Below are 13033 nucleotides of genomic sequence, written 5' to 3' on the forward strand. Positions count from 1 at the left end.
CCACAAACAGTGCAGTTCAATCTGAGGGGGCCTTACAAAAAATAAAAAATAAAACAACTCCAAAACATAATTTGCACTTGTTAAAGTCACAAATGGGAATGACAACTGTCTTTTGGGTTGAGAGGTAAATCAAATTGATGGCAAATACAAAATCGGAAAAGTGTGAAGTACAACTATTCACATAATAAAAGTGATTCATTTCTGCTGCTTTTATTATGAATCTTAAACAATAAGCTACTATTCACTTTGTGATTGATTGAGCTTATTGAGTTTTTTTGTGTTTTTTATCTGTTAGCTGGTTGTTGTTTTTTTTATTTCATCCGTTTCTTTAAAAACTTCTCCTTCCAGGTTATTGTAAGTGTCTGTTCCTTAAAAACTCCTGAGTTTGTGCTTTTACATGGCATAAAGTGGCATCTTGCGAGACAGGGAGCTATTCTTATTGTTATTTATATCCTTAAATTGGGTCAGGTGAAAACAACATATCTTATTTGTATTCCCACAGCAGCAAAGGAGCCATTGGTTAGAGACTGGAAAAGAATCTCCCGTGAATTTAAAAGGAACAGCGTTGCCAGCGTCCGCGCCAAATCAGAGCACAACGGGATGAGAGGCATGTTCTTTGAAATTTACTTTCTCCTTTTTTTTTTGATGAATGATATAATTGTGAATAAACATAATCACACACTTTAAATATTACATTGCATCAATAAAATACTATGCTGACTATGTACAAGATAACGTGTGCTTTCATGGATGTAGCAGGTTTTGCATTAATTACTTTAAATCACTGACCAGAAGTCCAGTCAAGTTCTTTTTTTTTCTTACCCCAGATTAGATAGCTCAGAACTTACAATTTTAACCCACATCTTGTTTCCACTTTTGCATTATGGCTTTTAAAGCTCAGACTCCAAACTCAGTCTTTGCCTTGTGAATCTTGTTCAAGCAAACTCTTAACTGTATTCTGCTTCATAATTTTCTCAGAGCTGCAATTATCCCTGTTGCTTCTGAAACTTTTTTCCGCCTTCCATTCTCTTTCCATGAGTTTGCTTCGACATAGCACTCTCTGAAAAGAGTGTAGAAAAATATATTTCTGTAGAAATGAACAAATGCACATTTGTTCATTTCTGCAGAATGAACAAATGTGTATTTGTCTTGTATAATAATCAAATCTTCTGACAAATTGAAATTTGTATTTTTATTTGTAAGATGTCATAATCATCAACAGTAGTCAACATTTGAAAGATATTTCTCTGTTTGCAAGAATGCTGTTTCTTTTCAGAAACAAAGTAAAATATAAGTTTATAATAATATCTTAGTTTATTGAGATACTCCTCAATACAGTGTGAAAATATTGTTGTGACTGTAGTTTCTTGGTAAAGCTTGATAATTTTCTGTTTTATTTCAGAAGTTAAAGACAAATTTTTAAATAAAGTCGAAGGTAAGTACTTTTTTCACATTAAGCAAAAATAATGACAGTTTTAATTTGCTATAATTTAATTATATTTAGTAAAACATAACCTGTCATGTTGACAATTGATTGAGTCAAGCTGACCATTTTCATATATATTCATATATATATGTGAGGTGAATAACATTTAATTTAATGGCAGATTATAAGAAAAGTGCCAGCCTGAATGGAAAAGGATCCATGGTCATCACCGGTTGGAAACTGATCAGAACACAGTTTCTGGCTCTCTTCATCAAGCGCTTCCACCACGCCCGAAGGAGCCGCAAGGGACTCATTGCACAGGTAATGGCCTCGGTTTGTCATATTGATGAATTGAAGTTTTACCCTCACGCAGTTGCACGGGAGGATCAAGGTAGGATTGTGTGAAATGCATGTTGGCTTTCCAAACTCAGTTAGTGACACGTATGATCGAGTGCGTTAATTTAAACTCTGGAGGGAACGCATCAGTCTTTGTGTAGTCAATAGTTGTGGAAATTTAAGTTGTTCAAAAAGAAATTCACACTGAAAGCAATGCATAAAGCGTTGAAGAATGAACAGCGGCACCTCAGAATGATGTAACGTCGTGTCAGTACGGTGCATTTGCAATAATCGTCTTCAGATCCCCGAGGCATGTGTCGTACAAGAAGACACTCGAGAGACAAAAGAGAGGGCTAACCGTGGAGAAGGTCTTTTGTATTATTCAGACACATTCTTAGTCTCAATATAACCCACTGCAAATTTTTCAACATCCTGTTTGCCCTTTGAAAGGACAACACATTTTGTACAGCCAGAAAAGAGACAGAAAAACACATTTCCAGAGATGAAAGGTGCTTCAGCTGTATCATATCTTTCACCTGACCACAGAGCAAAAAAAAAAGGAAGACATCCAGTGTGACTCTTCCGATTTGTTTTTATCAATCAAGTGTTTTGATTAGACACGTATTGAAATTGAACAATTAAACAGATGGCAGGCTTCTGTTAGCTCATTAAGTGAATGTCTGTATTATTTTCTTCTTTGTAAACATAATTTCAAAAGTCAAAACTAATAAAGAGACATAATTTCAGCAAGTCGAAACCAATTTCAGTAAGTAGCAATTTTCTAGGCAATGAAGTTTTTTTTTTTTTTTTTTTTTTTCCCCCACAGCTTTGAGACTTAAATTGCCTTTGCCATTCCTCTATATTCATTATTCACAACATTGTGCTTGTATATATGTAGTGATGCCATCAGTGATGATCCCTCCCATTATGGTAAAATAATCAGTGCTGAAACAGAGCAGCAAAGATCATCCTCTCCTTTGTTGGAGATGCAGAACAGAAAGAACAAGCGCTTCACCTTTGATAGGCTCTTGTAATTTGCTGCGTTACCAATCTCCATTAGTCACTGTCAGTCCTGGACGTCCCTCTACAGAGGGTACGCATAGGAGGATGGTTCGGTACGTATGCGAATGTGTATATACAAGGCCACATCTATTTCTCATTTAGCTAAAGGTCTCTCTTTTGCTCTGTTGTGTCAACAGCTTTCATTGCTGGCGGTTGTGTTTCGACAGCGAGGTGAAGTCTTTGATTGCAAGCTTTTATGGAAATCTCAAAGAATCTCTAACACAGGAGGTTATTTAAGGGGCAAGAAGTTTGAGATGGCATTTTTGATTAAAGTTTAAAATGCAAAGAGTTTTCTAATAGTTATAACGTAGATGAGTTTAAAAGTTTGAATACTGAGACAAGACCTCTTACCCTGAAACTATTGATTTGGAAGTAGACATATTTTTCCAGTCTTTGACTGGCTTTGAGTTAAATACCCCTTATTTTTCAAAATATTTTATTTGAAATATTATACATATATTTCATTTATTTTATTCTACAAAGGTTAAGAAATATTTTTTTTTTTAAAAATCCTTCTCTCCACTGGGGCCAGGACAAGTTAAAAATCCATGTTTACTCAAACTGAATATTTTATTTCTGACCACTTTTTAAGGAAACTTACTTTCAACAGGACTTGTGTCCAAAATTCAAAAGAGCGGTTCAGAAAATGTAAATTTTAAAAGTCTTATTGTATGAAGTGTCATTGTTTTTCTTTGGAAATTGGTGCAACTAGTACTGCACAACACAGTGTAGAAATGTCAGCCTTTTCATTCAACTTTATATTAGAAAAAAAGCTAGTAGAAAGGTTCTTTCGTTCTTTGTCTTTAATGTGGCTGCTCCCAGTCACTGCAGATTTTTGTAATTACTGTATGAACTGAAAGGGCTACCTGAAAGGGAAAAAAACAAAAAAAAAAATTCTCTAATGGCCTTCTTCTGCTTTGTGTTCAGTAATTATTTCAATTTTCATCGTAGCAGGCAGCTATGTTAAGAAGTCCATAGGTGCTCACTCTTTGTAGAAACTAAGCTTCAGAGCGAAATTATTTACAAAAGCTTTCAAAGATGCATCAACTTTTCCTTTTTTGGTTTTACACTAACATTATTTTCTCTCCTTTTTCAAAATTTCAGTTTTTATTTAAACTAAATTGACCATACATGTTGAATCTTAACTTATTTTGCTGTTTAAATGGTGATGTGCTGTTATATGTACGCAGCACAAAACATTTGACCCCTAAAAATCTTTGTACCTCTTCCATACGTGGTACTAAATATCCAGTAGTTTTTCAAGCATCTTCAGTCTGAATTGTCATGTAACTGTTATATCATAGACGTGAGAAACAATGGTTAAAAATTATAACTATGAAAATTCTGAAGTGATGACAAAAAAATTGTCAGGGAAGTGAATCCCGCCACGATGTATCCAAACAGATTTCTCTTCACAAAAGCTTTCATATGATCTTATGACAATCCTTTCAGCTGCCATTGCTCAAAAACTCTAAAATTGATCCATTAATGGATTAATAATTAATAAGCCTCAGAATATCTGGTAGTATGAGAATCAGACAACCAGTGTTAGGCACCACTGGTATCTGACCTGTTAGTGAAAACAAATATTAACCCTATCCCAGTTTCTATATGACTTCAACTTCTTCCCAGAATCTACGCTAAACTTGGGGCGCAATAAACTTCGTCATTGGTTTAGAGCTTTGTGTAGCAAGTGTGAGCGCTACTCCTTGTTTATCAGCAGGTTTTCTCAATGTCAGACACACCAGCTGCTGTCTTTATTTATTGCTGACAAAAAGGAAAAAGCGAAAAACAGTTATTTATGTTATTTTTTGGTGGTCTGCCATTAGGCTTTTCAGTCCAATTTCGGCTTTTCAGTTTTCTTCCGTGCACATTTTCATTTAAATTTAACGTTTTCAATTGCAGCTCCCGTGAATTGGCTTGGTAAATTTTTATGCTCTGCAATTAATCAGTTGGATGAAGAACCTCCCCTTTTTAATATGACCTGACCTACAAATGATTAAATATCAGAGATATGTAGCTTTTTTTTTTCTATAATCCCCTTTGTCAGCTCTAACAATGTGATGAAAAGAGAATTACACGAAGAGGATCGGATGTGAAGACGAGGTTAGGCAAGGGTGTTTTCTGTTTGCGTGGGTGTGCGCGTGTAAGTGTGTGTGTTAAATAACAAGAGACGAAAGAAAGGCGAGAATCTAATTATATCTGAGTGGCCAGATGACGACGGGTGTGTTGCAAGTGTTTAATCAAACTCATAAAGCATGCGGAGGGGCCCAAACAAGTTGGCAGGGAGCATATTAATGGGTAAGCTTTGTTGTACTGGTCCTGGATTATTGTTAATTAGATGAGCCTCTTTTGGATTTTGCTATACAAAACAACCAGAAAGCAGAGAAACTAATGACATGTTGTTGATTAGGAGTTGTGAAACTGTAAATATTGATCTGTTTTCATATTTGGAGGAGTCTTTTTCTTTTAGAAAGAGGACAATTATGTTTACCTTTTACAGTTGAAATGGGACCGTAAAACCAATACAAAGTGTTTACATTAAAACAGGACATATAAAACATTTGGTGTACTTCACCATCAATTGCTGTTAATGATGAAAAAGTGTGTGATGATGCGTTACTTTTACCTTCACCACACTCTTATGTATTACTTTGTTTTGTTCTCTTTAATAACATCCAGTAAAACACATTTTTGCTTTATTACTAGTTATAAAAATGCAGATAGTTAATTGTGGTTGTTCCTTTTGCAAGGCCCTGTGTGCTTTTAATCTTTAATGCTGATTTTATAAATTTTGGATTGATGCTGTTTGTATATGGTCATCTTCATACTGGATTTCTCTGACTTTCTCATTATAATTCAAAAGGTTTTCAGATGGTGCAGCGTAAAGACGGTTTAATGAGGTGCTTTGACTTGGAATTTGTCACTGTCCCCCTAGGTGGTTTTGCCTGCTTTCTTCGTGTGCCTATCTCTGATCTTCTCCCTCATCGTTCCACCATTCAGAGAATATCCAAGTCTGGAGCTGCAGCCATGGATGTACAAACTTCCCCAAACCACATTTTATAGGTAACAACATCTAATAGAATGTCATTAGATTTTTTTCCCCATACACTGAAGTTATTTTCCTTCAAATTCACCAAGGAATTTTATAGGAGGTATGTATGAGTAATTTTATTCCTAAAGAAAATAACTTTTAACAGAGTGAGTTTATGGCAAATTCCATTTTACATAGTGATTGGATCATATTCTGTTGCCTCATGATCAAAGATATACACCATGAAGGTAAACAGTTTGGTTATCACAGACTGAAACCTCAAAGTTGTTTATGCATTAATCCAGATTGCACAGTTTTAAGGTGTCTCAACTGCATTTGACTACCTCTTGATCAAAATATAACCCTGAACTGGATTATTCTATGGTGAACATTGATTCATTACAACACAGTTTATAATCTGTTATGCCTTTCTTTTTTTGGAAAAAAAAAAAAATGGTTCTGCCGGAAAACTGCAGTGCTTAAACAAGTCTTGCCTGGATAAATTATTTCTACTGAATGTAGATTCTTTTGGATAATTTTTATCCCATTAAAGAATACCAACATTTTCTTGAAAATATTATTATTATTAATCTTGTCTAATCCTCTTGAAGCTAATTATTACACTCTTGTGCTGATTGCAACACAATTGTGAATCAGAACCTTTACCACTTCCTGAAGCACAATACGGAAGCACTTATGAGGAATTTACTAAAAAAAGTAACAGTCAAAGCAATTTGTCTATGACCCTAATAAAACAAAATCCATTAGATTTTACCAGAAATTAATTTCAGGCAAATGATTTTAAATGTCATCATGACATGCCTCTTACAGTAATGTTTCAGTATTTTCAATAGGGGTACAAAAGCGCAACCTTTGTGGCAATATTTAAAATTAAAATCAAAGCAAAAAGATGTAAGAACTGCAGTCACTGTGTATTGGCAGCAGATTTTGTATTGCTAAGGTCATCCGTCTGGACATTGTCCCGCTTTTGGCTGACTTTCTACATCACAAGCATAACTGCTGACAAAGTTTTGCTCTGACTAACTGTGTAAACAGTGCAGCAAAGTGTACCTCTGCAAAAACTTCAAAAAGAAAACTCACCGTATTACCATGCATGAAATAAATACTAATGGAAATGCCTGTTCCCAAATATGCCTGTTTGTTGGATATGTAGAGAAAGTTCAGTACCAGATTTCGAGGGTCATGGCTTATAATTTTGTTTGTATATTTTTGAGATGCGAATATTGACTTTAGATACTTCCAACTTTTTTTCTTCCTAATTGAAAGATACTAAAATGCTAATATTTGCAACTTTTCATTGAATTAAGAAATAAAAAAAAAATTACAACCAAATTATTTATTTTAATAAATGCCCGATTTTATGAAGTTGCCTCTTTGAATCACTGAATGTCATACTCCTTAAAACCCTGTTATGACACATGGTTCTGTGTGCAAATAAGACCAACCAAAATTCTCCTTTACCCTTTTACAACATAAATTAGCAGCTATTTTTTCTCTTTTATGCACACCCAAAAATATAATAAAAATAGTCAGATTTACGGCAGCATTTTCTGAATCTATTGTTCATTGAAAATATAAAAGATGCTTTAACACCTGTTATGGCATAAACGATAAGTACAATTTCACTTAATGCTTGTAAGTGATAGTCATTTGACATAGTCCAGCTTATTGTAATTGCACATATGAGCTAACATGAATCCCTGAACAGAATCAGTATAAATTCTAATCTTGCTGTCATTAGTATCTGACTATTATAGGTTTGTTTCTTTCCCAAGTCTCCCTCAAATATTCTTCCCATTCTCCATGCTAGTTGCACCCTCTGCCCTTTACTTTCATGGTACTTTGGGATTTAAAACGGTACTTCATAAAGACTGCGCTGATGGCCCTCGGCCAGCAGTGGTCACAGCTCAGCCAACCATTTGGATTAATATAGTGTTCATTGTCTCATTTAGGGGCGTCTCTGTGAAGGTCATACGGCCGTTTTCTGGCCACCAGCAAGTGGAAGTAGTCTGCCTGTAAAAGAAAAAAAAAGATTATGTGCAGCCATCTGTTTTGTAATTAACAATGGCTGGGTTACTGTGTTATTTAAGATAATAAAACTACTGGATAGCTCCAAAATGAAGACTTGGGCATATACACGGAAACGGTGGAACTAATGAATGACTCACAGAAGGAGGAACTTAGCTGATATGAGCAGAATGTCAAATAATGGCCTGGGAACATCTTGTTCATCTTAGATCACATCTTATTTTCTTAAAGAGTTGGTATTATGTATTTTCCAGGTATATAGTGTCATTTTATGGCATAATCAAGAAATTGTGGTGCCTCAGTTGTTCCAAAATGCGGTAGATATCAAACATGACTTAAATGAAATTTGACTTTGGAATTTAATGCCATAAAATTGGGCCTCTGTTGATTTAAGAAGCTCCTGCTCTTTCCAATACTTTGCCTGTAGCATGTCATTGGATCATTGACTTTCAATTAAGCCATTTATGATTTTAGCAGCAATGAACAGAGTAGTTCAGAGATTCTCTGTGAGGCGGACGATTGGCAGAAGACTGCAGCTCTCAGGAGGAGCTTTGTGGAAGTAAGCGTTGCTTGGTGGGAGCAAGCGTTTAGGCACCCCCGAATAGCTGCCATAGTTGATTCAAGGATTTCTTAAACAATGCATTAAAGAATCAAAGCAAAACTTCAGATATTTTTTTGGTGAGGGAACAATTCTACTGCAGGATTACAATTAGCTGGACTAATAATAAAATAATAGTTGCAATCATCTCCCTGTCCAAAGTTAGGAAATTTCTTTACATATTTAAAAAACAGTGAGTATAAACAAGTGAAACTTCATCCTTTAGGAAAAACACACTTGCTTAGTGAATAAGTAGAAATTTATAATCTTCAGTTTCACAAATAAACTTACAGTGGTGCTTTACTGTTTAGTGTGGCAGGTCATTAGCAATACATATTTCTTATTGTACCAAGGAATGGTGCTTAATATCTGGTTTGAACATTTTAGTTTTTACTGTATTGTCAAAAGTATAAATTTTAAATATTATATTTATAAAGTTCTTTTCAGACTTTAAATGACAGAATCTTGAGGTTTTGGAATTTGACCTATAGACTGACATTGTCTGTTGTAAATGTATTTTAATTTTTCACCCATTTCTAATATGCACAGCAACGACATGTCTGAAAATTTGGAGGTGTCAAAGGTGACAGAAACCTTATTGAACAACCCTGGTTTTGGGACACGTTGTATGAGTGGAGATCCGATACCGTAAGTATTCTGGACTTTTTCAGAAATAAAAAACAAAAAAAATAGTGTCTGAGAGTTGTAAAATACCTATAATAGTGATAATATTAACATTTTACTTACTCAAATATCACTTGTAGGAGTCTTAGGCTGTGAAAGGAATCCACATTAATAGTCTCTTACCATTGCCTTTCAGAGGTTTACCATGTTCTTCAACTTACTCTGATTGGACCATTCCATCTGTGGATCAGTCAATCAAAGACATCTTCCTCAACGGGAACTGGAGCATGGCTAACCCTTCGCCTTCCTGCCAATGCAGCACTCCTAAACGGACGATTATGTTACCCGACTGTCCACCCGGAGCGGGAGGGCTCCCTCCACAACAGGTTAGTGTGTCATTCTGTACAGTTGGGCTATTTCTTACAATAAATCGCTCTGTTACCCTCCGAGGTCCCTTTACCACGACAGGGCCGCTGTGTGCCGAGCAGCATAGTAAATATGTGGCATAGAGCAGCGAGGGAATGCAAAGGTCTAAATATGAGAAACGACAAATAAATCAGTGACAGTGCAGTACAATGAAAGTGCTTATCATTGAGGCATGTTTGCATGCTCTCTGAAAGTCCCAGTCAGCACCATTTTGATTCAAAGATGTAAAGGTACTTACCAACACAAAATTTGCATCGCATTGCAAAATGGAAATCAGACTTCTGTGTTAGCTCTTTATTGTGAACTTGCACTCAAGCATGAAAGCAGGGACCAACTAAAAATATCATGAGATTCATTGTCGGTGACTCAGCTAGTTCTATATATTTACTAAGAATTAACAGAAAAATTCGCCCTACCAGTGTCATATTCCTCATTAAGTACAGTAATTCTCAAAATATGCATAATCTTTATCACCTTGGTATTTTATATGATATGAAGACAAAAATACATATTGATGAAGTGGAAGCAAATCTGAAAAGTGTGGCATGGTATTTGACCCATTGACTTACAAACAACCAGTGAGCTTCAGAGGGTAGTTCTTCAGATGTTTGGCAAATAAAGTCATTGAGGAAACAGCATTATGAAGACCAAGAGAAAGAGCAGACATCAGGGAAAAGGTTTTCATATCAACTTCATGCTTTACACCAAGTACGAAGGACAATAAGCAGTACTCATCACTCTGAACTCATCTCTATGGTTACATGTGGTGGTGGCAGTCTCATGATGTGGGAATTATTTTCTTCAAGGAAGAAACTTTTCTGATTTCCTTCTATAAAAAAAATCAAGCCATGCATCATTTTCCTTCCAACTCATGGATATGCACTACATTGTGTTGTTCAATCATATAAAATCTCAATAAATTTCTCTTAAAAATGTTCCTCTGACATCCAAGTCAGAAGATACTTTGATAATGCAGCCACGTTGTCAAAGTATGTATACAATGTCAAAGTATGCATAATTTGACAATGGGAATGTATACGTACTTTCACATACTTTCACAGGAATGCTAGACTTTTTAAAATCTAGACTTTTTAAAAACTTTTTTAAAAATTTGAGTGCAGGGCCAGCATAGAATTCACTTTTTTTTTCTGCTCACGTCTTACGTCCAGGGAACTTGGCAGGTTTCATCCCGCGGCAAGTCAATACCAATTCTTCATAGACCATTACTTCAACAACAGACATGGACAAATGCAATGAATGGATCACTTCATTTCACGTTCTAACGTGAAATGAAGTGATCCAAGCGGGGGATCGATGGGCACCACGTCACTGCCAAGCTGCAGCCACCTGCTGGCTGAGCTAATCGTGATGCGGAGAGCAAGTGAGATTTCATTTAGAGCTAAATGATTTGCACTGCTGTTGGCCAATGACGATGAGAAATCTAAAGTTTAGAGGGAGAGAGAGAGTAGGTGGATTTTCCTTCCTAGGGTCGATTTGGTCGTTTTGTGGAATGTACCAACATTGCAAGAGAACTGGATTTAAACATGTAACCTACTCATGTCTGACATCCCAAAATAGGCCTTTCATATGTAAAAGATTTAACAATCTTATTCCTGATTGTACACTTTCATTTTTATTTTACCGGTGACTGCTTAGGATACAAGTAATGCAGCTTGTGATAGTTTTGGGTGTGTTTTGGGAATTAGGTTATGCTACAAAGAGTGAGCATTGTCTTTCTGTGATAATTTAACCATCATGCTGCAGGATAGACGGTGTACTACTTTTTGCATACTGTTCTACAGAACTGCTTGTAAAGCCTCATAGGCATCCTTATGATGCTGAAATACCACCTGTCAAGTTTTTTTTTTTTTTCCCAAGAACTTTTCACAAGCTTTAGAAAGATCTCTTAGGAAATAAGCTGTAGCCCACACAGTTGGATTGTGTGCTGCTGGGCAGCCTGGGTATAACCGGATTTTAGAAGTGGGAAGGTGTTTCAGCAAATCCTGTTGCGCAAGGTAGGTGTGGAATTGAATGTTAAAAACTAGGAAAATGTTGCATTAAGTACAAAACAGTAGTGTTTGCATATTTCTCATATATTTTTCTCATTGTTTTTTTTGGGAATAAATATAAATATAATGTCTAAATGCCGTTTGATCAGGCATGATTCACCCACATTAGGTCGCACTTTGGTTTTCTCTTAAGCTTACAACAATATGGTTATATAAGATTAGAAGTAACTCCTTTGTTATTTTGCAGAACCAATTAAATGGCTATCACCAGGACATTAGTCGTGCAAGAAAAAAATGAAATACCTACAGCAATAATATAATATGCAGATGGTACACAGAATAATGACTGTGGTTCAGGGTAGATGCTGCAGATGGGGGGCATCTTATGTTCATTTTGTGGTTTTCTTTTTCACCAAGTTTTCACTTTTCTGCGAAGAGCATTATGATCAGAAAGGCACAGCAGCCAGACCAGACAAACATACAGATGTAGAAATTTGTCCGAATTCTCGATGAGAGGTGAGCTGCTTTTTGAAGTATAGGTAGTGCTCATGCATCATTTTGACCAGCTTGTTTGAGCTACAACATATTAAATCAAAAGAGGTTATTTTAAGCTCAACTCCTCAAACTTTAATTTAAAAATATTATGCATTAATGCTGTTTGGCTTGTTGATAAACAAATCAGATAAGTTTCATTAGTATATTCATGAAACGGATAATTTACATAGCACCAAATTAGACTTTAACACTGAAAAAGATTAAAAAGGGCTCATATTACAGACGATGTATGCATGATTCCCGTGTTCCATATATTTATTTTGCAAATTCTTAATGAATAATACATAATGCCTTTAACAGATGCCATCCTGGCATAATGGATGAAGATAACTTTTTCTCATCACTGTGTTAGATCTTTATTCATGTGAAGTTAATTATGTAGAAAGTTTGCTGTAGAACATGCAGTTAAAAGATGAGAACCACTTCAGTGTTATTTAAAATAAATGTTTGGATTAAGTTCAACTTACAAATAAGTCAGCAACCGCCTTTGGTGTTTTGAGTTTAGATATATATTTACAAAAAAAGAAAATGAAAAAACATATCCATAGAATAATACATTGTGGTTCTGCTCATACTGTGTTTGTTCCAGTGATGCAATTTCAAATTTCACCAAAGCTTAGTGAGCTAAACATAGGGGTGCCACAGGGATTGGTACAAAGCATATTTTTATAATGTATACTACTGCAAATGGTCAATTGACTAAAAGTGAGACTTGAACAATTGCTGCTTGGCTTGCTACTATATTGTACATACGTTTTTGCATAATTTCAACTTGTTATCATTGTTATTGTCATTACTGTGAGCCTTACAATTGAGTATAAAATAAAATTATGACATGTGCAATGGGATTAAAAAAGAATTGGAAATGCAGCCACATTACATGAAATCAGTTCCATGGCATTTCACTCAGAATT

The 13033-nt window shown here is 35.4% G+C and overlaps 1 protein-coding gene across 4 annotated transcripts in view; it reads left to right on the plus strand.

Annotated features, from left to right (window-relative positions):
* The window catches only part of LOC129373220 (phospholipid-transporting ATPase ABCA1-like), a 173750-nt gene that overhangs the window by 83927 nt on the left and 76790 nt on the right, over positions 1-13033 (plus strand). For all 4 annotated transcript variants that reach the window (XM_055051031.1, XM_055051033.1, XM_055051032.1 and 1 more), the window contains 6 exons: positions 503-607; positions 1403-1435; positions 1608-1747; positions 5763-5890; positions 9055-9153; positions 9326-9515. In XM_055051031.1, coding sequence (XP_054907006.1) covers positions 503-607; positions 1403-1435; positions 1608-1747; positions 5763-5890; positions 9055-9153; positions 9326-9515 — 695 coding nt within the window. The remainder of the gene's footprint in view (positions 1-502; positions 608-1402; positions 1436-1607; positions 1748-5762; positions 5891-9054; positions 9154-9325; positions 9516-13033) is intronic.

This window comes from Poeciliopsis prolifica, unplaced genomic scaffold (assembly GCF_027474105.1).
Source record: "Poeciliopsis prolifica strain line A6 unplaced genomic scaffold, Auburn_PproV2 SCAFFOLD032, whole genome shotgun sequence".
NCBI lineage: Eukaryota > Metazoa > Chordata > Actinopteri > Cyprinodontiformes > Poeciliidae > Poeciliopsis > Poeciliopsis prolifica.